A 26,759-nucleotide genomic window follows, 5' to 3' on the forward strand; every position below is an offset into this window, starting at 1 on the left:
TTAAGTACCTAGGATCGGTATTACAGAGTAATGGAGAAATAGATGGAGATGCATGCAGTAGAATTAGGGCTGGATGGATGAAGTGGAAAGAAGCGAGTGGTGTGTTGTGTGACAGAAAAATTCCAATGAAGCTGAAGGGAAAATTCTATAAAACAGCCATAAGACCGGCTATGATGTACGGAACTGAATGTTGGGCAGTGAAAAAGAAAGAGGAACAACGAATGCATGTGGCGGAAATGAGAATGCTTAGATGGATGAGTGGAGTGACAAAGAAGGATAAAATTAGAAATGAGTATATTAGGGGAAGTCTAGGTGTGGCACCAATTGATGCCAAAATGAGAGAGCATAGGTTAAGATGGTTCGGTCATGTTCAACGTCGAGACGTTAATCACCCAATACGAAGAATAGCTGAAGTGCAGATTCCTGGAAGGAGTAGGAGAGGAAGACCAAAGAAGACCTGGGGGGAGGCGATAAGGCAGGACATGTTGGTAAAGGGGATTAACATTGATATGACCCAAGACAGAATTGTGTGGAGAAATGCAATTAGGGAAGCCGACCCCGCATAGGGATAAGGCAAAGAGAATGATGATGATGAGCTGTGGTATATATTTTTACCTTAAATATACTTACGTTTTAAATACTGAATTTAAGTTTTTTTAATGTTCCGTAATATGTAATTATAATTTAATCTAAAAATCTTAGCGCCATCTACACGATAATTGTGAAAGTATCCGAAGTAAGAAATTCATATTTTATCAATAAAACGTCAAAATGATTAGCAAAATCTTAAAAAAATCGATTACAATTTGATAACTTTTTTGCGTTGTAAATGTTAAGCGATAACAATTAAATAATAAATTTAAAAATTACCGGTAAAAGTTGAATTAGTAATCCGCTAGGAGCGCCACCAGCGAAGCTCAGGGCGTATATATCAATGATACAAATACATATTAATATTATGTGACACATGACAGAAGCTCGAAACAAATGACAATCGGTGAAAAGCCCTATACAATGTATGTATTTATGTATCTAAATATACAGGGTGTCCAGAAACTCTACCGACAAACGAAGACAGGAGATTCCTCAGATAATTTTAAGATATTTTAACACGATTTTAACTCCAGAACGATTATATTGTGAAAAACGAAAATTGGTACACCTATTTATCTTCCAGAGATAAATCGATTACCTGCATTGCGAATTTCTTGTACCGTTCATAGGCGTCCGTTTTGGGTAGGGCAACAATTATTTTATCGCATAACTTTTTTATCTTTAATTTTTAAGCATGTTTGACTCTAGAATATTAAATTCTAAGGTATTCTACAACTAAAAGATACTCTTGCTTTAAGTCGATAGGATACACCGTTTTCTAGAAAAATCGATTTGAAAATTTTTCTTTTTTGAATTTAAAAAAAAAATCAAAAGAACTATTTAGAAATCCGAAAACTGGTACGTTTATTTGTATTTCAGAGATGAATCGATTTCATTAATTGCGAATTTCTAGTACGGGTCATATGCGTCCGTTTTGGGTAGGTCAACGGTTATTTTATCGCATAACATTTTTGTCTTTAATTTTTAAGAATTTTTGACTCTAGATTATTAAGTTATGAGGTATTTTCGTACTAAAAGTTACTTTTGCTTTAAGTTAATAAAATACACCGTTTTTTTTAAATATTTTCAATTTTTTTTTTTTCAAATTAGAAAAACGAAAAATGTTCAAATTGATTTTTCTAGAAAACCGTGTGTCCTACCGACTTAAAGCAAGAGTACCTTTTAGTACTAGAATACCTCACTATTTAATAATCCAGTGTCAAAAATAATTAGTTAAAGTTAAAGACAAAAAAGTTATGTGATAAAATAACCGTTCCCCTACCCAAAACGGACGCCTGTGATCGGTACTAGAAAGTCGTAATGGATGGAATCGATTTATCTCTGAAAGATAAATATACTTACTAATTTTCGTTTTTCTAAATTGAAGCGTTCTGGAGGTATTTAAGAAAAACTAATTACAAGACGCCATTTTCAAGGAGCTCTAACTTTCGGACTAGGTGAATTAAGCTAAATTGTCTTAAAATTATCTGAAGAATCTTCTGTCTTCGTTTGTCGGTAGAGTTTCTGGACACCCTGTATACAATGTATGTTCCCTATGTCCAGTTGAACGATTTACGCACTGTATCTGTTTCACGTATGTATTAAAAATTATTGGCAACAGTATGCAGCCTTGACATACTCTTTTACATACATTGTATCTGTGGGACCAAGGTATCTATGTATCTGTGGAATCTCTGTTGAATCTTATTTCCGCCGTTTTATTCCAATACACTTCTCATATATTTTGATATCTTTGGCATTTACTCCTACCTGGAGTAGTATATTTAGTAGGTAACATAGTTTAACGTTGTTGAATGCTTTCTGATAATGTATGAAGCATACAAAAATAATATATTGGAAGAACTTGTGCATGCACATGAACTATTTCGATTTTTCATTAAGAAAGCTTGCTGAAACTCAGATTCAAGGTCAGACCATTCTTCCCTGTCGACAAATTATCTGGCTTCTTTCTGATCAGAAGAAGCATATCTTTTTTACGTGCCGTTTCATATCTACCGGGTCCACGATCAGTTTTTCATTTTTTGATCTATCTATGAAAATTTACAGGCAGAGCAAGCAGGCTTTTCATTTTTTGGCATTTTGCAATCCTTGTATCATCCATGAGGCACAACATCTTATAGGTCTCCAAGATTTATGTATACAGTGAGCACGTAAAGGTTGGAATTAATTCATTTTCTCGAGAATGGACAACTTTGGAAAAAAATCTCGAAACAAGTCAATTTTTATTTTTAAATTACGACTTTTTGGCATATATATCATACTAGTAAAGTCACCCATCTGGGCGTGATGACGTCATAGATGATTTTTATGAGAATGGGGGTCGTGTGATAGCTCATTTGAAAGGTAATTCAATCCTCTATTTAGTAGTGTAAACGTTAACATAATTATTTATACAGGGTGTCCAAAAAAAATTTTTTTGCATTAAATTTATTGACATAAAAAGAAGAATGTGTGTAATTTATTTAATTTAAAATACATTTTAGTGCTCTCAGAAAACAGAAAAAAATGTTTATTTGAAAAATAATCATCGCTTTTCGCTTAAATAAATGTTCAAACTGTCAAGAGGCAGGTGGGTGGCTGCATTAATATTGAATTTAAGCAAAAGACGATATTTATTTGTTAAATAAACATTTCTTTCTGTTTTCTGAGAGTAGTAAAATGTATTTTGAATTAAATAAATTACATACAATCCTCTTTTTATGTCAATAAATTTAATTCAAAAAAAATTTATTGGACACCCTGTATAAATATTTATGTTAATGTTTATACCACTGAATAGAGAATTGAATTACCTTTCAAATGAGCTATCACACGACACCTACTCTTATTTAAAAAAATCATCGATGACGTCATCTCGCACAGATAGGTGACGTCACTAGTATGATATATATGGCAAAATGTCGTAATTTAAAAATAAAATTTGACCTGTTTCGGGATTTTTTTCCAAAATCGTCCATTCTCGAGAAAATGAATGTATTCCAACCTTTACGTGCTCACTGTATATTGTTTTTGTTGTTTGAAGGTTCCAGAAGCACCTGCGAAAAAGTTTGAATATTATGTTTTATGCTTGAACAAACAAACACAAGCTGAAGCCTTTATTGAATTAAAGGAAAGATTATTTAGCTGAATTGAATTAAAGGAAAGATTATTTAGCTGAAGATGATGGAATTACACAAATTAACTTTAAATTTTCAGAAAACCTTGGTTTTGATAATCGAAGCCTGCTGTTCCCTTAAGCACAGATCTTGATTTTATTCACTACTCCTACCTTATTGAACCTTAACTTCTTCTTTTTTTTTGGGTAAGTTGCTAAAATTTAGTTTACGTCTCCGCAGGTCTCTGCAACGGATATTGACGACAACCTAAACGGACGTGTGAGGTATTCCATCAGCTCAGGTGATGCCAACAGAGATTTCACCATAGCTGAAGATTCAGGTGTGGTTCGAGTAGCAAAAAATCTCAATTACGAGCGCAAATCGCGCTACGAATTGATCGTCCGTGCCGAAGACTGCGCAGGAGATATAAACGGAGCAGCTGTACGTTCGGATACCGCCAAAATATCGATCTCTGTTTCTGATATTAACGACAATCCTCCCACGTTCTTGGACTCACCGTACCTTGCCTACGTCATGGAGAACACCGTCCCACCGAACGGTGGTTACGTCATCACGGTGAAGGCTTACGATGCTGATACGCCACCTTTTAACAATTTGGTGAAGTATTTTATCAAGGAAGGTGATACTGATATCTTCAGGATCAATGCTTCTACTGGAGATATTTCGTTGTTGCGGGCGCTCGACAGGGAGATTCAGGATGAATATATCTTGAGCTTAGTTGCCATGGATACTGGTAAGTAGAATATTATAGTAGTACTTATAGACATTCAACATTACAAATTTGGTTTTTTTGCATATTCTGCAGTTAAATAAAGAAAAAATTATTTAATAACAATATATATTATAGTCGAACTTTTTCATATTGTTTGGCTAAAAATTTTTTCTAGACAATTCGCGTATGTAAAAATTATAGAGTCGTACCTAGATTACGAACACAAGTCAGTTATTTTCAATTTATACTATGTAGGGTAGTTGCACTGTTCAGAAGAAAGAAATATGAATACATGATCAGATTTTCTATCCTCAACTTTTCATCGTTTCTTTACTTACTCGGTAAGGCGAAATGGGCACAGGCTTCGTTGCATTTTTTCAGTCGTCAGTTTCTTTATTCTGATAAGGCTTGCATTTGGAATGCCCGGCTAACGTTCGTGTGCCTCGTATCGAGCGTCTCCAGCCTAATTATATTTGAGGACACTGTCAGGTAAGGAATTTGGCTGTAGCGGTTCATCTGTTAAAGAATAACACAGATGTCCTAAGCCAGCTGCTCAGGGACGACAGATACCTCGCATAGAGCAAAAGGTCAAAAGCTGGATTGATCCTGATGTTCAGTATGCATAGGTACTGCGAAAGCACGGCTTTCAGAGTTTTCAGAAAGGGGTGTCGGAGAAGTTACCTCATGGATAATTGGCTTGTGGAGGTCAAGCGTTTTAACTAAATTCATAGCTGTCTGTCGATGTTAGCTCTTCCTATCATTCTATCTATTTTCGAGCCTTAATATATCCATCTTTGGACATAGGCCTCCCCTTCTCTTTTCCATTGGTTTCTATCCAACGCTGTGGTTATCCATCTAGATCCGGCATGCTTTTTAAGGTCGTCGCTCCATTTCATCTGAGGCCTTCCTATTATTAAGATTCTTCCTATTATTACGAAGCAAAAATATTGAATGGTACACTCATAGACAGGGAAAGTGAACTGGGTTTAGACCGTCTTGACAGGTTTAACCTACTGATGACTCGTTGATGCGATAATAATTCTTCTCAGTACGAGAGGAACCTCAGGTTTGGACATTTGGTTGATGCACTAAGTCGAGCAGCTAATGGTGCGAAGCTACTATCCGTGAGATTATGCCTGGGTGCCTATTTCTAGTATCTTTTCTAGTCAACGTGGAAACGATATCTCGAAGTTCTGAGAGTCTAAAGGCTCAAAAAATGCGATTTTACTAGGCAATCGTAGTTTGCTATGATCGTCGTACGAGCCCTTATTCCCGTTGAGATTATCGGTTTTTAATGGTATCGATCCTTGCCCATAGACTATATCTTTAGACGGGCGAACATGGGTATTATATTCTATTCGATGATGGAACTCGGAATTGTCTGTAGATGACTTATATACCTGGATGGTGTTGTTCTTGGTACTTTTTGCGACCTATTGAGACTCAGCCTGAGCTTGGGGATTCGTCTTTTCCGTTAGACGAGACCCTTTCTATATATTAAAAAAGCCAAAAAAATAATGACATAAGCACATAGAACAATGTCGTCGTCCATGTCCAAGGTTTTGTTTAATCCTTCCATAACTGATCACCGGAAAATACCGCTATTCTGATTGTACAGTAGACGGAAGAGAAACTTTTATACAAATACAACTAATATGTTGAGATCCTTTTGTTTTTTATCAATCTATCGTTCTACATGACTTAAATACTTCATCATAGGCACATGATTATTCGTATATCGTATTATATTATTTTTAATGACTTTCTAAATTATGATTATCTCTCTTGCCAGCTAATCTGCTACTGTAGCTTTGCTAGTCTCTTCTTTTCTTTAATCATGTCTTACAATTTTTTTCCTGCATTATCTGTGTCTGTTACCTTTTTTGTTAATTTGTTAGTTTTCTTATGTGCATTAAAGCTGTCATATTTGTTTCGTCGTTAATCAGTTTTTTCCTTCGTTCTACATATTTTTGGGTGGATCTATCTATTTATCTACGCAGTCTTAAATGTTGTTCTCTTACTTCTGGGTCTTGTTCTCTTACTTCTGGATTTCGTTTGTTTAAATTAATACGTTTCATTCAACGGCATGTTTTCAGTTTTTTTGTCAATTATTTTTTAATTTATTCCCAATTTAGTAACTTCAGAATTATGATCGTCGTTGCAAGTGTTTTTCAACGGTTTGATGACTTTGTAAATGAGCTAAGTAATAGCATGTGTTTGTCAATTATTTGCGTATAAATTATAGTTTCATTCACCCTTTGCTGTGAATTTGATCAATATTATTAACAAATCCCATAATGCAACTCTCAATGCGGCTCTGAGCGTTAGTTACAAACATGAAATGTCACGAAGTGGAGTTCTCACGATGGCGCGATTAGCATCTACATTACCGATTGCAACGAATGGAGACAAAGCGGCCTCTTCTTCTTCAATCTCTAACTATTTCTGGCCCAACGGATACTTTATTGAGGGGTGACGAAGTATTTTTTCGATGAGTCGTGGGTCGAAGTTTATTTACTCTACGATTAATTAATGTATCATTTAACAATAAAACACTGAAAACGTTTGTTTTCTATACTTCCACAAAATTTATTACAACTATGTGACTACAGCTGTTTCGGCAGAGTGCCTTTCTCAAGTGATTTAGATTACTATGGGTTTGCCTTTTTAAAGTCTTTAACTGAAGAGGTTGAGGAGTGGGGAGCTGCTTGTCTCGAGTTGGTCATTCAGAACTATATCTGTATTTTTCAATTTGTTAATTCCCATAGATTCTAATAAAGATAGCTTAAGGCTTTTTTTTTTGAATATGCAGAATTTGAAACTGTTTATTAAAAAATGATTATGATCTAGAAGGTGAAGTGCCTATGTAGAAGTGTCTGTTTTTTTATTGTTGAAAGCCCTTTTGTGTTCTAATATCCGTTTTTCAAATGTTCTGCCAGTTTCACCGATGTAAGTTTTCTGACAGTGATCACAAGTTAGTTTGTAAACACCACTCTGTAGTTGTTTTCTCTTTCGGCTCTTATTGTTCTTAATATATTTGCTTAAGTTGTTGTTAGTTCTGAGAGCTGGTGAAAGCAACAACAAAAATAGCCAGATACATAAAAAAGAAAGGAATAACACCAGCTTTCAGAACTAATAGCAACTTAAGCAAATATATTAATAAAAATAAGAGCCGAAACAACTACAGAGTGGTGACTACAAACTAACTTGTGGTGACTGTCCGAAAACTTACATCGGTTAAACTGGCAGAACCTTTGACAAACGGATAGCAGAACACAAAAGAGCTTTCAACAATAGAAAAACAGACACTTCTACATACGTTTTTCACCTTCTAGATCATAATCATTCTTTTAATGAACAGTTTCAAATTCTGCATATTCAAAATAGAGGCCTTAAGCTATCTTTATTAGAATATATGGAAATTAATAAACTGAAAAATACAGATATAATTCTGAATGACCAACTCGAGACAAACAGCTCCCCACTCCTCAACCTCTTCAGTTAAAGACTTTAAAAAGGCAAACCCATAGTAATCTAAATCACTTGAGAAAGGCACTCTGTCGATACAGCTGTAGTAACATAGTTGTAATAAATTTTATGGAAGTGTAGAAAACAAACGTTTTCAGTGTTTTATTGTTAGATAAAATGAACTTTCATCAAGTAACGGTCGAATCCATCAATAATTTATCATTTCTTGGTTTCGGAGGATATATGTACCTATATTATAAAATATTGAATATCTTCAGAGGCTGGTGACTAAAATAGCGGAGTATGGACAAGAATACGGTCCAACAATGAACGTCAAGAAGACAAAATTTACGAGAATTTTGAAAACTCAAAGAAATAACGAGAATCTTTTCATAAACGGAACAATGTCGAACGAGTGGACCAATATAAGCATATCTTAGAACAATGATCAACTCCACAAATTATTACTTCCAGCAAATCAAAAGCAGAATAGAAAACGCTAGAGCAAATTTTAACAAACTGAGAAGAGTGCTCTATACAAGAGATTTGAAGTTTGAGCTAAGAATTAGGTTGGCCAGGGTTTACTCATATTAGAAATAAAGAGAATTAAAGAAGTCTGCTATTACCACTAGCACCTCAGTACTACTTTATAATTGCGACAATTGCTTACGTTGGGTTACCAAGTAAATAATATATTTTGTTCTTAACATTTTTTATTAACTTGTATTTTATTTTATCTACTTTCTGAGATTACTCTACATACAAGAGGATATTTATTTGTTAAAAGGACGTCCACTTTTGCTCTTTTCTACTTTGTTCTTGATTCTGCAACAACTACATTTTAAGTTATATCGTTCTATGTTCAGCAGTCCACACAATAATATTGCTGGTATATATTTATATTACATTTTAAGACTTGTTTATATTGGAAGGCAGTAGTTCAAGATCTGGTACAGAATCGCCTTGATAAACCTTCGCAACTTTTCCAAAATAGAAAACCCTGAGTTTTTGTTCAAAACATATTACAATTTATTTCTTACAGATATGGCTACGTTTCCTTTAATCATACGAAAAGATTCCTTAACTTGATTAATCAATTCGACTGAGTCGCATAGAATCAAATTCTGTTTTACAAGTTTTTGTATCTTCGCAATAAGGGGACATTTATTTTACATCTTCGTGTAAAACCTCTATCATTAAAAGCGCCCCCTTGAATCAGTACTTTCTTCAACTATAAACTAAATCGAGATATCGGCAACGATTTTTCGAATTTTTTTTATGGTCTCATCGTAGCAAATCTCAATATATTTTTTTGTTAGGGTACTTTTATACTTTCTAAATCTTGTAGTCAGCAAAGATATATGCGTAGGTATAAGATCCATAGACCAGCTATTGGCCTATAAATTTCTAGGTCATGAGGTTCTCATAGGAAAATATAACCAAACCGTTGAATTTCTCCGTCGTATAAGACTGACTTGGGCAGCCTTCGGCAAGCTGAACAATATTTTCAAATCGTCCGACATACCAATATGTTTTAAAAGAAAAACCTTTAATCAGTGCGTTTTGCCAGTGTTGACTTACGGAGCGGAAACATTGACCATGACAAGGAGAACAGTGCAAAAGATTCGCGTGTCTCGAGGGGCGATGGAGCGTGCTATGTTAGGCGTTTCACCACAAGACAAGATCCCAAACCGCCAGCTACGACAAAGATCAGGAGTGGCTGATGTAGTAGAGAGAGTAACAACACTGAAATGGAACTGGGCATGTCACAGGGCTCGAATGACAGATAATAGATGGACAAAGCGGATACTAGAATGGAAACCAAGAGATGAAGCCTACTAAAGCAGAGGTCGTCCACTAACACGTTGGTCTGATGATCTAAAACGTTGGCATACGAATTGGATGCAAGAGGCACACCATCGGATTAGATGGAAGATTATGAGGGAGATATATGTCCAGCAGTGGACAAGCGAAGATTGAATAACTTTCATCGGAAATGTTAAATGTACAATATTTTAACCCGGTCTATATAGACATTTCAAATAACAAAAATTGCCGGAGAGCCAAATTTTGGTGGAGAGCTAGGGTATACCAGAACAAATAAAGTTTAAAAAGTCCCCATCGATCCTATGTGTGCGTCAAAAGTTATTCGGGGTCAAAGGTCAAAATTTTAGATTTTTTGGATTTTTCTCGAAAACGGTAAGTTTTATCAAAAAAAAAAACCTTAAACCAAAGTTGTAGATTTTAAAATTCTCTACAAAAATAGTCCTTACTATTTTTTTCCTAAGAGTTGCCATTCCTGAGATATCGCTATTCAAAGAGTCACATTATACATAATATGCACACGTTTCCACACCACCTGTGAGGTAGTGTACTCCGCGCGTTTTTTTACCGTGGTTTCCCCTGTAGGCCTACTCCACTAACTGTTTTGACAATTTTAGAATAATTTAAGGAAACAATACCGGTCAAGTTCTAGATATTACCTTATTATTGATATTGATTATTGATATTGCTATTGATTATTAGGTTAACTATTGTTTTGATTTCTTTAGATATTTTAATCAGATTCATATTCTTGAAAATCTACTTCAACAGTCAAGTCTTCTTCGATTTCATCTTCTTCCTCTTCCTCTTGCTGGATGTTCAAAAATTGTTCAAATGTGACTGAGTCATTGGTCTCTTCATTAAAATCACAGGAGTCTTCCTCTGTTGTACTAAACTGGACATTTGAGCAAGACTGACCTTGGCAGTTGGTACACACTAGAGAACACAGCAACCCGACTTTTTTACATCCACATTTGGCACTACAACCTTTTTTGCAATTGCAAAAAATAGTGTTAAGGAGTTTTTCTGGAGCAGGTGGGAGTAAGGTTTTAATCGGTTCCAGAGTATTATCTATTAATTTCCAACCCCAGTCTTCTGGATTCAGTTCATTGCCTAGCCATGTTTGAACTTGATAATATATTCGATACAAATGTTGAAAAGCAGATGCTGATGTTGGAGGAAGACATGATAGTTGTATGTGTGTGTGTGTGTGAAAAAATGGCTTGGATGCGAGTTCGTTAGCCACAGATTTTTATTTTATTTTTACCTCAATTTATTAGTTTTGTTATATTTATACGTGATAGTTGTATGATAGTTGTACTTGTTTCTTGTTTCGCGTATTTTTTACAAAAGTTAAGTATCGGTATTTATCAAGACAAATAATTTTTTTTTGGAGCTCCATAAACCGCAAGAAGAAAGCGAATTCCTTCCGTAATTATTGTTTGTGGTGTAGAATCAAGTTCTGTAAAAACTTTACAGCAGTCAGTCAAATCTTTTTTTTTTTTTTTTTTTTTTTTTTCGAATAATTTAAGTACTGACGTTTTGCCCCTTCTGTACATTGCGGACGTAGTGTCGCAGCCGGTTATCGCATGTAAAAATAAAATGTACTTTTGGCATTTGGGATAAGCCGATAAACTATTCGAAGAATATATCTCTGTTCGCTGTTGAGCCCTTCCAGGTTTCAGAAAAGAAATAACTTTATCTACTGGAGTCCTTGCAGTAATCAGTACCAACAAATCAACAGCTTCACCAACTACAACTGTTGTGTTTGTTGCCTTAAATTTTTCAATTGCTGTCTCAATTATAAGGACATCTGCGTCATTTTTAGCTTGTTTCACTTCAATATTCGCAGCAGTGTAACGCTAAAGGTTTCTTCTCGATCCCACACAACGTGATGTAGTAGGTACCCTCCATCAATAATGTAAGTAGCGTTTACTACGATCAACCTCAGTATTTACTGATTCAAAGCAATCATAAATTGCTGACTTTGTTGTTTTACGCATTCCAGCTGCATCGAAAAGTGATAAGGGGTAAGGAGCTAATTCATACTCAAAAAATTTTTCAATCTCATCCTCAAAAGCTTCAGTGATACTCATGCGTACTCAAGGGCCACATATGTATATACGTGGCTTATGTGCATATATAATGTATAAAGTAACTTTTAAAATGGCGATATCTCAGGAATGGTAACTCTTAGGAAAAAAATTGTAAGGACAATTTTTGTAGAGAATGTTAAGATCTACAACTTTGGTTTGTGGTTTTTTTTTGGTAAAACTTACCGTTTTCGAAAAAAATTCAAAAAATCTCAAATTTTGACCTTTGACCCCGAATAACTTTTGACGCACACATGGGATCGATGGGGACTTTTTAAACTTTATTTATTATGGTATACCCTAGCTATCCACCAAAATTTGGCTCTCCCTAGCTATCCACCAAAATTTGGCTCTCCGGCAATTTTTGTTATTTGCCAAGCATTTTGATGTCTAAGTTGACCGGATTAATAGGCTTTTTAGCTTTTTTCAACATTGTTTTAAAATGATAACCATTTTGCAACGCCATCTTATGTTGACCGGATTATTTCTTCAAAAATGAGGTAAAAGTGAATTTATCCTTCAATTTGTGACAACAAGTCTATCTTCCCTTTTTTTCATACGACGCAACGCGTCGTTTTCAGGTACAAAATAAAATATCTTAACTCTTCCAAAGAATTCGACTTAGTTTCTGAATGTATAGACACTTATTTCGAATACTTTGTAAGTAGGGATGGTCTCAAGCTCGAGCTTAGCTCTGCTCGGCTTGAAGCTCGGCTGGTTTGACGAGCTGAGCTTCGAGTTCAGGCCGGTTTATTTCTTGCGAGCCGAGCTTCGAACCGAATCAAATTTTTTCGAGCCAAGCCGAACTGAACTCGAAACGAGCAGAGCTTTCCTTAACGAGCTTATCAATATTTTAATTAATACTTTAATAATGTTTCTAATTTATTTATTTCTGCTACGACTGATATTTTTGTTTGAGTATAAGTAATTCAGACTACAAATATGTATTTTCAGTATACAGTATGTCCGTAAAATATGGAATAAATGGGCAGGTTGGAGCTCAACCTGCACCTCGAAGTTCAAGCCGAGCTTCTATCTCAAGCTCGGCTCGAAATTGTTTTTCGTTTTTTACCTATCCTAGAGACAATGTTACCTTTTTCTGAAACGGGTAATTTCTTGTAAAAATATGAAATGTGTGCAAAATATGCCACATAATATGAAAAAAATGGATTTTGCTTGGTCTCTACGTATTAGTCTACAAAACTCTGCCTATATTACAATATTAGAAAATATATATTTTTATAATCTTGATAGCATCTTTTGTGTCAAATCACACCATAACTTCAACCACTGAAGACAGTCACGTCCGTGCAACGGTTAAAGCAGTTACTTATAATCTCTCCTTAATAAATTCAAATGTATTCACAAAAAGAACAATTTTACAAGTGGAAATTCTTTCACAATCGACTCTGAAATTATCTCTAATTTTTTCCCGATGATCGTTGCCGTGTATACACATACACCGCTAAAGTGAGTGTTTAGGATAAAGCTGTGGAGTCTATAAATTGTGTTTGAATGTACCGTTGGTTCATAACGGCAACAAAATTATTAAAGTGTATCGAGATTAGAAGTGTGTTTGAATAGCCAAGACTGTACCCATATAATTGAACAGTGATTTATTGAATGCTCAAGTTGGGCTATACAGGGTTTAGTAACTAGAAAATAATAATAGTTTAATAGGTACGATTCGATGACAAACACAGTCGTGTTTTCCCTTTGTGTACTCTAGGTATTACATTATAAATAAATATAAACGAAAATTTACTGTCCATAAAACTATAGTTTCTAAGCCCAGTATTGGCCATGTGGTCCAATGCTAGTTGGTTGCCTGTCCATAAGTCATCGAGAGTACATCTATACGGGCAGTTTGGCCTAGTAGATGTTCCATGTATTGCTCCGCAGTCACACCCTTATCGTCATTTCTGTTCAGCAGACCCATAATAAAATTTGACTTGGTCAATGCTACGCCCCATGCTTAAACGATTCAGCAAGCGTCACACCGACCAGTAGCTTGAAATCCCCCTTTGAGGAGTTTCTGTTAGTGGATAACAGGATGGTCGTTCGTTTAAGAGGGATTACACTCGATTGTTGAGACTGTTGAACGGTCAAGGTTGAATTCATCACTGCATAAACTGTGAGCGCTTTGTCTAAGCGTTCGTACATATGAGGGCGGTTTGTCAACGTTGACGTCGAGATTTACCTAAAAAACCCAAACGCCGTGGTTCAAGTTACCAAAAAACAAATGCAACCGCAACGTATCGTACACATGAACCGCTTAACGTCGTCAAACCGCGGCGGTTCTAAGTTAGCGATTGTACATACGAGGGCGGTTTGCCAGCGGTCGACGCCGCGGTTAGCCGACGTTTGTACCGTACACATGACAGCGTTTGACTGGCGGTCCCATTCCTCCCCTAGTAACTTACAACCGTCGCAGTTTGACAACGTTGAGCGATGCATGTGTACGATACGTTGCGGTTAAATTTGTTCCTTGGTAACTTGAACCCCGGCGTTTGAGGTTTTCAGGTAAACCACGAGCGCCAGCTCGTACACATGCAAATAGTTACGCCGCGGTTTATCTGAAAAACTTAAACGCCGCGGTTCAAGTTAACATAGGAATAAATGCAACCGCTCAACATGCGTACACATGCAACCGCTCAACGTCGTCATACACTCAACTGAACGAAAATTTTATTTAAGGTGTGTAGAAGCCAAGGGAACCGTTCAACATGCGTACACATGCAACCGCTCAACGTCGTCATACACTCAACTGAACGAAAATTTTATTTAAGGTGTGTAGAAGCCAAGGGATACAATTGCATTTTTGGTACTTTTGAGAAAATCAAGTTTGAAGTTTGACACCTTTCCTAAATTCTACCGCTTGTTTTTCAAAATAGTTAGTGATTGGCTGGTCTTTTTAACTCTAAAAACTTTTATGTAATAGTATATTTATATATCAGATTGAAAAAACTTAGCATTTTATAAGATATTTTAGAATAAGAAACAGCACTTATTTATTTATTTATTTATTTATTTATAAAAATCCAAACAGGTCCTAAAACCTTTTTACATGGACAGTTATAATCATAAACTTTATATAACAAATATAACTAATATATACAGTCATTAGCACAACTATTGATAGGCAGATATAGAAGACTTTAACACAAAAACAGCTAGACTAATGATATCTATTATCCATCTACTAGTTTAAAGTGCTCTTGCACTATATGTCTATAGCAACCAACTGACATTGTAAAATCAATGTTTTTTACTAAATTTATATTGTTCGCTAGTTTCAACATGGCCTCTAGAGGAGAGCAAACAGATGTTCTTATTTTTCCAAACAACAACTGATATCTCGTTGCTTTTCGAGGAACATTAAATGGTATCCGCATTCGTAAATCAATTGTACCTGAAATATTATTAATTATTTTATATAAAATCATTGCCATTACAAATTTGCGCCTACTAGTCAAAGACAAAACTTCAAATTCTTCCCTTAGCATGGTTGATCTTATGGTTCCATAATCAGGCCATCGATGATGTTTTTTGAAATACAAATAACGAAGAAACTTATTCTGAACTTTTTCTAGTGCCTCTAAATGTACTTGAGGTTGTTGTCCCCAAATAATGGAACCAAATTCTAATATTGGTCTAACTAAAGTATAAAATCGCAAGTTTGTCGACATATAAAACCCAGCATACGGTTCGCTCGTTTTGCAGCTTTACCAATATGTGTAGCAAATGACAGTTGATTATTATAAATCAAACCCAAATCCTTGACCTCACTGGTCCTTTTTAAAACATTCAGTCCTATTAAATAATCAAATACTATTGGTTCTCTTTTACGGGTAATAGACATAACGTAGCACTTATTTATATTGAATTTGATCTTATTATTGTCACCCCATAATAAAATGTTCTCAATATCCCTTTGAATCATTACGCAATCCCTAACAGTTTGAATTATTTTGAATAACTTAAAATCATCTGCAAATAATAAATAATCTGAATACTGGATGACGTTTGCTAAATCATTTATAAACATTAAGAACAAAAGTGGTCCAAGATTAGACCCTTGTGGTACTCCCGAGTTAGCCTTAAATTTACCAGAAGTATTTCCATTGTGTTTTACAACAAAACTCCTATTCTGCAAATAACTTTTAAATAACTTTATTAGATTATCAGATAAGCCAAAATTACATAACTTTCTTAAAAGAACATCGTGTTTTACTTTATCAAAGGCTTTTTCGAAATCCGTATACACTACATCCAATTGCAATTGTTTTTCTAACGCATTGTTTGCAGACTCGGTGAATGAAATAAAACTTGTGTTTATCGAGCGACCCGACATAAAACCATGTTGATGATTATTAATACTATTTTTGACGTGATTATATACATGAGCATGCAATATTTGTTCGAAAATTTTTGATGGAGCACACATAATAGCGACTCCTCTATAATTTTCAATATCTCTTTTGTTACCCATTGTCTTATACCCATTGTCTTCCAATTAAATACTTGGACTGTACTTGTACCTTTATTCTTTTAAATACAATTTAATTAACGAAACACCGATTTTTTTTTAAACTGAACAATTGCCATATTAAATGTAAAAAGTAGGAAACACACTAGAAATACATTTAACTAGTCATCATCGCTTTGAAAGCAGTTATCTGGTTCGTCGGGTTCTTCCTGAATATTATCCTGAGTACCTTGACCTGGGATTTGTTGTCTTTCCCGTTGTTTGTAAGGCAAATTTCTGTGGAAGTTGTGATGGAAGGCATAAACTACACTCATTCCATAAGATTACCATATGTTGCCTGTTTTGATAATGGCTTTCTAGTTTCACGTGGTAGAATATTTTGTAATATTTGAGGTTTTCCCCGACGATTCGGTTTCATGCTCAAATTTTCGAAAAGAGATTCAGTTCCTACACTGTTCTTGAAAAACAATGTATCAGGATGATCTTTATATATTATAATATTAATCAACGTAAGATTTTTGTTATTTATGTTTGTTTACTCTTAATATTGGTTATGAACAATTGTGCTTGGTTGTACCGTAATTTTCAGCCACGTCTAAAATGTAACTAACTTCGCAAAAATATAATTATTAAAATTACTAGATAGGTATAGACAATAGATTTAAAAAGACTAAGTTTTCACTCTAATGGCATATAAAACAACATAATGCTATTCTACATCCCACCAGAATAAAAACAGTGGGAACCTTCTCTGGTTACACCTCCGAGGCTTCTACAATTTGCAAGCCATACGGATTGCTGAGACTAAGGAAGATGAGGGAATTCTACAATTTACAATTCACGTCCCATCTGCTCAGCGCGGTAAAGTTCCAACGAGAATGGTTCCCTTCGTACTCCACACAGAGTAAATGTAAATCAAAAATGAATAACCATTTTCAATTTCGTTGCAAAACGAAAACACAGCCGAACCATATTCTAGTCCAATCAGAAAGTGCTGCAAGCACCCCTACCGGTTTCGAAACTTATTAGCCAATGTAACAAAAATAAGAAAACTTCTGTTGGAGTGAAAGTAAAAAGAAAGATATACTCCAACAGAAATAAGGAAAAAGAAACTAGTTGTATACTAGTGGGACACAAATGAAGGGGCTTGGGACATAGAATGAAAATAGATGGGATGTAAAGAAAAGGGTGAAGTGGCTTCTACGTTGAGAAGCCGCAGTTGGAAAAAATACTACTTTGCAGTAGTACTGGAGAAAGGGAATAATAAGGGACAGGAGTAGAAGTATAAAGAGACAGGGGCAAACTGAATAAAATTGGCTAGCAAGAGATGCAAGAGAACAACTTGACACTCAAGGATGGATACGGCTAGTTTGCATGCCTGTCGAAGAACAGTAGCTCTAAGTAGATAGTAATGATGACTAAACGGTGAAATAATAAAATAAGAATAATGTACTGAAAATGAATGAACATGAATAATTTCTAAAGACGAACAAAATAAATAAGACTAACAAATCATGGGCGCCATGAAAATGATCTTCGATCATTCTCCCAGGTATCTTACACTGCTGTTAAATATTAAATAAATTAAATCTGTAATAATGAACATAAAGGAATAATAAAAATAAATGATATACAAAATAAATAAATATTTACTAAAAATAACTACAAGATTTTTGACAATCTCTGAGTTACACCAGGTGCATATACTGTGACTAACATGACAAAAGTTATACAAAAGTTAAGTTAAACATGATATATCATATAACAACAGTCCTGTTATATGTATGTACAAAAGATATACCTCTTACTTACATATAGGGTACAACTCACATGAGTCTTCTACCAAATGGTTATAGTACGCCTGCTACGTACCACTAAATTGAAACCGATGAAGTCGAAAATACTACAAATAAATAGGCCCAAGCCTCACTAAGAGAAAATACAATAATGAATAAGCAAAGTTAAATATACAAATGAATAAAAGTTATAGTAATGAAGTTAAGATAAATACCGAAACGATGACCTAAATTAACCGAGCAAATGCAATGAAATAAAGTAACGACGAATTAAACCGAACAAATGAAATAAAGCGAATAACAATAAAATATTTGGGAAACAAGCAAGTAATATTACAAAAATAAATATCAAACCAATAATAAAATACAAAACCTAATTTTCTAGGCTTATTACCTTGTGCACAATGTAACGTACCATATGATCGTAAATAAGTTTGGGAACCTAATACATTAATAAACAAATATGTTATAATATATAAAAAAACACAGGCAGCTAAATCTGAAAAAATATTAATAAACCTAGTGCATTACCAAAAGTCTGAAATATAAAACACAAAAGTTACTCAAATCACCAAACTGAGTGTTCCCAAACCAATCCCTTCATCGAAAGACGCATTCGTTCGTTGCAATCCGGGACTGCACGCTGGGGTTTGCTTTGGTTGGATCGGGGAGAGCAGCATATGTGCCTCCTGATGAGAGACTAATAAGTTTCGAAACCGGTAGGGGTGCTTGCAGCACTCTCTGATTGGACTAGAATATGGTTCGGCTGTGTTTTCGTTTTGCAACGAAATTGAAAATGGTTATTCATTTTTACAATAGATTTAGTTTAGAATTACTAGACAATTACTAACAAGTATTAACGAGTTGGTTGCCAAACGATATAACTAACACTTGTTTGGAGGCCAAGGGATATAAGCGTACTCATATCCAATGGCTGCCAAATGATAAACAAACTATTTTCAGGATAATATAAGTGAAATATCCATAGATGTCACTACTTGTATCCTTTGTCCATAACGTTAAAGTGAGTATTGACTATTATATTACTGTAATTATCTCCAACTTGACCAAAGATTGCACTTATACCCCTTGTCTTTTAGACGCCTCATTTGATATAGATATACATGTATATATAGATCAGTGGCGTGCTGGTCATATAAATGAATCGGTGCAATCACCGAGAGGCCGCGGCCTCTTGAGGCCGGTCAAAGAGGTCACAAAAAATTTTAGATATAACTAAAAAAATATTTTTTAAATTTTTAATCGAATGCTAATTTGGTTAATAGTATCTATTAAAAAACATTTCAAAAAATAAAAATTTTTTTAATTGTAAAATACAAGTTAAGTAGATCATTGAATAAGACTATATACATAAATAGATTGCTACAGATAATATTTATTTTCATGCCTACAAGTATATTTATGGTTGTTCAATTTTCTTCAAACATGTATGATGTATGTACCTACTGTGCAGAATAAAAAATGGAAAAACGTTTTGCACAATTTTGACCGAATTATTGGAAGTATCAAAAAACGATTTGATCAAGACAAATCGTTTTATGATGATATAATCACTCTACATCCTAGAAATTTTGATACAATAAAAAATGGTATACCTTTACCGGCATTTAAATCATTTACTGAAAAATTCAGAAATTGTTATCCTACCATATCTGGGACTTGGGACTGCAATTATAGAAGAATTCGTGGATTTTGCTGATAAATCGATTGTATTAAAAAATAGGATTTTGCAAAATACTGAAATTATAGAAGATCGAGTTAATGATGAATATGTTCAGTCTACAGAAAATATAAAGGATTATTAATCTAAGTGATAATGAACATGAAGTAACAAATGACAATGTTGTTGATATCGTGAAAACTTCACCTCCATGTGGCACTAAAAAGTGTAAAGATTGTATAGCTTACTATAACGCTGTTTTGCTTCAGTGTGCTTATCCAAATTTAAATAGTATATTATAAGCATTTACTAACTTTTTCAGTGACATAAGTATCTTGCGAAAGAAGCTTTTCAACGTTCAAATACATAAAAAAATCGGTTAAGAAGTACTTTAACACAAGATCGCTTGGAAACATGTATGCTAATGGCTATAGAAAAAAGAAGCTTTGAATGAGCTTAAAAATGATGAAATAATCTACGAATTTGCTCAAAAATTTACTTTAATGCGGAAATTATAAAATAATGTTTAGATTATTGTATTGTATTAACATTTTAAATATTGTTAAATGAAAGTACATATTTGCACTGTACTTGTATTTGTACTCTCTTGTATAATTGATTTACTAAACTCCAACTTAACACATAACTGAAAAATTCTCAAAATTTTATTTTACTTTTTTCTTAATTACATCAAATTCATATTATATTTTTTCAGGAAATTATGATTTCTGCCTTACTACATACAATATTGTCATACATGTCATTTACTATTTGTAAGATTGCTTATTCTTAAATAAAAAAATATAGCAAATTAAAAAAAAAATCATTGAATTCAAAGTTGTATGTTTGATTTCAAAATCATTTATATTTTTGTTTATTTGATTTTATAAATAACGAGTAAAACATCCTTATAATAGAAGGTAAAATGAGAATGGGAGGCCGCCTTTATATAAATTCACCGGGCCGCTTGACAAGTTCCAGCACGCCACTGATATAGATATATATGATATAGATGTATACTTTAGTAGCTTTTTAGACTAAATACTTTGTAGTGCTCTATTACTATTTTGTGCGTTCTATTACTATTTTTTAACTCAAATATCGGTTTTCGTTTGAATAAAAGAAAAGGATTCGTCATGTTTTCGTAACGTAAGCTTGCCTAAATTAATAAAAGATACTTATAAGAAACAGAATCACCTTGTTACTAACTGCACCGCAATTTATCAAGTTTTGATAAACGTGTGCTACAGAAAATTCTACAGAGACGTATAATTATCCCGCTTCGAGAGTACCTCGGGTAACAATATTTGTGGTTGTTGGTTTAAGATATAAATTACCAGCAAATACTAAATATCTATCCTAATGAGGTTTAATTAACCAATCAAAAGTTTATAAACGCGAGGACTTACACCGATACTTAATCACTTTAATTATCTTGTGACAATTAAATTATGCACAGCGGTCTTAGTTGAGATATTATCTATTTATAAGGTGAATTATGGGTTATGTCTATCTTATACTTATATGAATGAGTTTCATTAATGTTACTTAGACATTGGTTCACTGAGTTGTTATTATTAAAGAAAAAAGGATTTAATAACTTAGGCTTATCTACAAGTTAATTAAGTACCGAACAGGCGTTAAAGATGTGAAAAACAGGTGGATATTGTATTTTTTAGGAAAAAACACAATAGTCAAGTGAAGTCAAGTCGGCTTAGACGAAAAAATGGCCTAAACTTGCTTGGCAAGCTATCCCAAGTTTTATTATTCTAACCTTTAGGCGGGTCAATTAGTAGGTCCTAATTGATCCGTAAAAAAAGATCTATAACGCCGTAGTGAAAAGCATCATAACATACAGCTGCGAAGTATGGCTTATGAAGGAAAAAGCAAAACGAATGTTAGAGGTCACCGAAATGGATTTCTGGAGAAGAGCTGCAGGAAGATCAAGAAGAGAACATGTCACCAATGAACGAATACGAGAAATAATGAAGGTCACACATACAATAAATGACGAAATCAATGAAATACAACTACGATGGTTTGGTCACGTACAAAGAATACACGAAGATAGAATCCCAAAACAAATACAAAACTGGAAACCGCAAGGTAGAAGAAGAAGAGGTAGACCGAGGAAAAGTTGGCAGGCAGGAATAAACAAAGCCATGGATGAAAGAAGTCTGCAAGTAGATCAATGTGCGGACAGAGAGGAATGGCGAACGGGTATCGGAAGACGGAGAACGTTGTAAACCGATAATTTATAATTAGTAGGTCATCATGAATTTAAAGGAGAACCGTTTTTGCTCCATATCTCCGCCATTTGCAACTTTTCGACCAAAATGGTACTGATAGAAATTGTGGCAAATGCGGTTTCTACCATTTCATTTTTAGAAATTTTTTGGTGTTGTCGATATTTTTTACGCGCGAGCCTAATATCGGCCAGTTTAAACTTTTAGACGCGATTTTATTTTTTTAGTGTGGTCGATATTTTCCTTAGTTAAGGGGGAAAAGAGTGAAAGCATAATAATTATTGAATTATCTACTTTATTATTAACTTTACGACATGAATGTACATAAACAAAAATGGAGAAAGTTATTTTTTTATATAATTTTGATCTCTTTCATTTTCGTTGCTAAAATCAATATTTGAGGTGAATCTATCATAATAAGGAATAGGGTAGGGGACTGTACACAACCCTGTTTGGCTCCACTTTCCATGGATATTTCATCTGTTACTTCACCTTAATTTTCCAGTTTAGCTGTGTATCCTTCGTAGAAGAGTTGGTGATATCCCATATAAACTTAAGATTTTCCACATCTGTTCCCTATTTACACGGGCAAAGGCCTTCTTGAAGTCGATAAAACTCACATCTATGTATTTATTATATTCATTTGTTTGTTTCAAGATAAGCCTAGGGTGCAAATGGGATAAATGGTGAAACATTTGGCACGGAAGCCTGCTTGGTTCTGCTTCTCAGTTTTTTATCTAGTTCCGGCTTCAATCTTTCCAATATGATTTTGGTCAGCACTTTGGATGTGGCGCTTAGTAGTGTTATTACACGCCAATTGGTGCATCTACTCAGGTCTCTTTTTTTGATTATTTTTATAATCAATCTCTCCTTCCACTCCTTTGGTAATTCTTCGTCCGTCCATATTTTGTTCAAAAATTTATGTAGCATTTCTACTGATTGCTCGGTGTCTGCTTTTATTAGGTCAATGGGTATATTGTCGATTCCTGCGGCTTTGCCATTTTGTAGAAGTTTTAGGGTGTTTCCAATTTCGTCCCTTGTAATTGCCTCCTTCCCTCCCTTCTCCAATATTCACTTCTAGCTCTGGTGATTCTACTTCATCTTCTATGATTTGAGATATTTCATGTTTAGCATATATCTCTTCAAAGTATTCCTTCCATCTTTGTATTAATTCTTTTTCATTTTTTATTCTGTTTCCTTGTTTATCCTTTACTTCTCGTATATTTCGTTGTACTTTTCTTCTTAAGTTTCGTATGATTGTATGTTGTGTTCGTAAGTCGTTTTCTATCGCTGCTTTTTCTGATATATTTAGCATATCATTTATATGGTTTCTTTTATCTCTTCTGACTTGTTTTTTTACTTCTGCGTTTATTGTCTTGTATTTCCTTTCAAGTGCCCTCTCTTCTTCCGATCCTTACTTTTATAGAATTTCTTCTTTGATTTTTTTTTCTTCTATCAGTAGTAGAGGATCCTTAGTTATCCATTTCTTATTTTGTCTTCTTTTTAATCTGATTGTTTCTTTTGCTGTATTTATCATTAATTCTTTAAAATCCTTCCATGTTTCTTTGACTGACTCTCCAGTTTGTTGTGATACTGTTCGGTTAATTGCCAATTTCTCACTGAATTTAGTTCTTATACATTCTTGTTTTAGGGCATCGACGTTGTATTTGTTCATTCTGCTGCTTTTTTGATTTTTATCTCTGGCTAATTTCATTTTTGACCCCTTTTGACATCTGTCTGACCCCAGGTCACATAGCCTAGAATTAATAGAATGTTAAGTATTGTATGTGCAGTTAGAAAACAAACCCTGTTAACGGCAGAGAGTTCTTTTTCCTATTACTAAACTGAGTTGTCTTTAGCCTTTGCATATAATATGTATGTGCAGGTCTTAAATATCTGTTATTACCTCATATTTAATATTTTAAATTGTAGTATTGTATCTTCTTGCGTGTGTAAATGAAGTAAAAATGAATTCTTAGAAAAGAGATAGATCTCCGACACTGCGATCAAGAGAACAATAAAGCGCAAAAGACAATTTCATATTTTACGAGATACGACGTGTGTGGTGGTAAAACGGCAATTGTATTAGTTCGTTTTCTAACGTTATGGCGTAGGTGTCGCCTTTGTCCTGGCAGGGCTCGTAAATCAATCTCTTTTCATCTCAGATAATTTACGAATCTTGTAATCGATCTCGAAATGTTGCGAAAACAGGCAATGGTACTACAGGTACAGGAAGTGAGGATGTTTGAGTTTGGTGACAACAAGCGAAATCTACAGGATGATATTGTTAACATCCATAAGGAAAAATTTTCCTGTAACTGGCTGTATACCATTAATTACAAAAATTGAAGAAAAAGATCTTCTGTGTAAAAGGTATATGAGTTTGAAAACCCCAATAAAGGGCTACATTAAAATACAGAACGTTTTCGCTCTAAAGAGAGCATCATCAGTGTTCTAAGCCTAAAATAATTATAACCATAAATTAGTGAAGATAAGAGTAAAAAAATTTTTTAAAGGATGACCAAGATAAAAAATTAGGTTATACTTACAAGCTCTACATGCTAAGCCACCAAAAATACATGGGTTAAATCCCATAAAATGCCGACCAAAGGTCTTACATTGGCATATTATTTATTAAACCCTGGCGATGGGTCAAATTTAAAAAGGTATACCTCAAGGCACCATATGACTATACCACTAGCAACCACCCACATGCGCCACCCTCGAAGGCTTCAAATTTTTTTCTCCATCGCTTCAATGAGTGTCCAGGATTCAATTCCGTAGTGTAATATTGAGAAGATAGAACATCGTTGGAGCCTTACTTTTATCTCGACATTAAGGTTGTGGCTTTTAAAGAGTTTGGCCATGTTATTAAATGCACTCCTAGTCTTCTGTATTTTGCAATTTACTTCTTGTGAGTAATCCCATTGTTCGTTTACTATTGTTCCAAGATAGGTATACTGTTTTACTCGGTCCACTGATGTAATCTTGATAAGCAGTTGAATATCTCCAATTTTATTTTTGTTGATGACCATAAGTTTAGTTTTTGACATGTTTACTTGCAGTCCAAATCTTTCACTTACTTCATTTACTTTGTTTATTAGTTGCTGTAAACTGTTCAAACTGTCTGCAAAAATAACGGTGTCGTCTGCATATCGCATGTTGTTTAGGCGTTCTCCTTTTAGGAGTATTTCATGTTCGCCTTTTCCAAGGCCTCACTAAATATTTCCTCTGAATATAGGTTAAATAAGTGAAAGTATACATCCTTGTCTAACGCCACGTAGAATCTGGATTGCTTCCATTGATTCATCTCCAAGATTCGTTCTTATTGTGGCTGATTGGTTCCAGTATAAATTTTGTATTATATGCCGGTCTTTATCATCCATTTTGGGCTTTTGTTAGAACATCCATCATTTTTCGGTGTTGAACTGTATCAAATTCTTTTTGATAGTTCATATCTCTACATCTTTGAAATAATACATGTAGCTGTAGACTACACAGTGCATCTCTTGTACCTACGATTTTATGAATCCAAGCATAATAGTTGTCATCGGCGCGATTCAAAATAATGACAACTCTACCTTATCAATAATAGTCTACGAGAAATGCAGGGTAAATTGATGATGGAATTAAAAAATAAAATATGTATGTCTTTGTACTCAAATTATAATGCTCAAAAAATTACGGGATCTGGATTTCAATGCATATTTTTTATAATTCTCATATTAAAGTTGCTCGTGAAGTTAGGCGTGTTTAATGACAGTATTAATTTTGGGGGCGACCCATTTGTCATGAATATACCGTTTATTAAATGACTATTTGAGAATCGACATGTACGTTCACGAAAGTTTTATCTATGTACCTATGTGATTTACTAACACATTATTAAAGGCTCTAAGAAGTAACGTTATATTCAAATCCTTAATAAAAAGTCAACTTCGCCGGATATTCGATAATACTTATATCAAGAGTCAGGGTTAACAGGTTGGTTTAAGGCAAGCCAAAGCCAAGACGAGCGACGACGACTCCGTGCTAATGAGCCATCGAAGCCAAATTTATCTGAACGAGTTTACATTGATGTGTTTAATGCACACAATAAACCACGTTGAAAATATTTTCTTTCTCTTTCTCACTCTTTTCTTTCGCATTGATTTCTTTAGCGCAGGAGTGGACTACAAAATGTTTGTATTGTCCTAGTAGTCCATTGTTTTGCGGTGAAAATGCTATGTAATGGTAACATTCTTCTGGACTACACCAAATTTAATAATACGTACTTTATAAGTAACCTCATCTTACCCTCCTCTTCAATCGCAAAGTTCGGGCAGGTAGAGACCTATCTTCGGACAATTCCCGTTAGATATGGTGATACATTTTATTGTAATCTATTTAGCCACTGAAAAATATTATAAAAACGTCTGGCATTCACACGTCTCTCTCTTTCCTATGGCGGTACAGCCCAAGACGTGCCCTGACGAAGGACTTAGCTACCATACTATGGATAGGTTTTTTGCATTATAAAAGTACATATCTCTTTTGCTTGAACCCACTCATCACGGGTCAAATTCCTTGTAGCACGTTCCATTTCCATCAAACAAGAAAAAAAATTACGGAGATAATAGAAACTTTAAACATTAAATCAACTAATGTTTACAACAAACCAGACACTTTTTGATTATTAACAATTTGGCATCTATCAAATTGGTAATTTCTCATAGCCTA

General features: G+C 34.3%; 1 protein-coding gene across 1 annotated transcript in view; it reads left to right on the plus strand.

The window, feature by feature from the left end:
* The window catches only part of LOC114342329 (cadherin-related tumor suppressor), a 509,267-nt gene that overhangs the window by 447,652 nt on the left and 34,856 nt on the right, over positions 1–26,759 (plus strand). The window contains exon 9 of the mRNA XM_050647448.1: positions 3,951–4,464. Within this exon, the coding sequence (XP_050503405.1) occupies positions 3,951–4,464 (514 nt within the window). The remainder of the gene's footprint in view (positions 1–3,950; positions 4,465–26,759) is intronic.

Source organism: Diabrotica virgifera, chromosome 3 (genome assembly GCF_917563875.1).
Source record: "Diabrotica virgifera virgifera chromosome 3, PGI_DIABVI_V3a".
In the NCBI taxonomy this organism is placed as follows: domain Eukaryota; kingdom Metazoa; phylum Arthropoda; class Insecta; order Coleoptera; family Chrysomelidae; genus Diabrotica; species Diabrotica virgifera.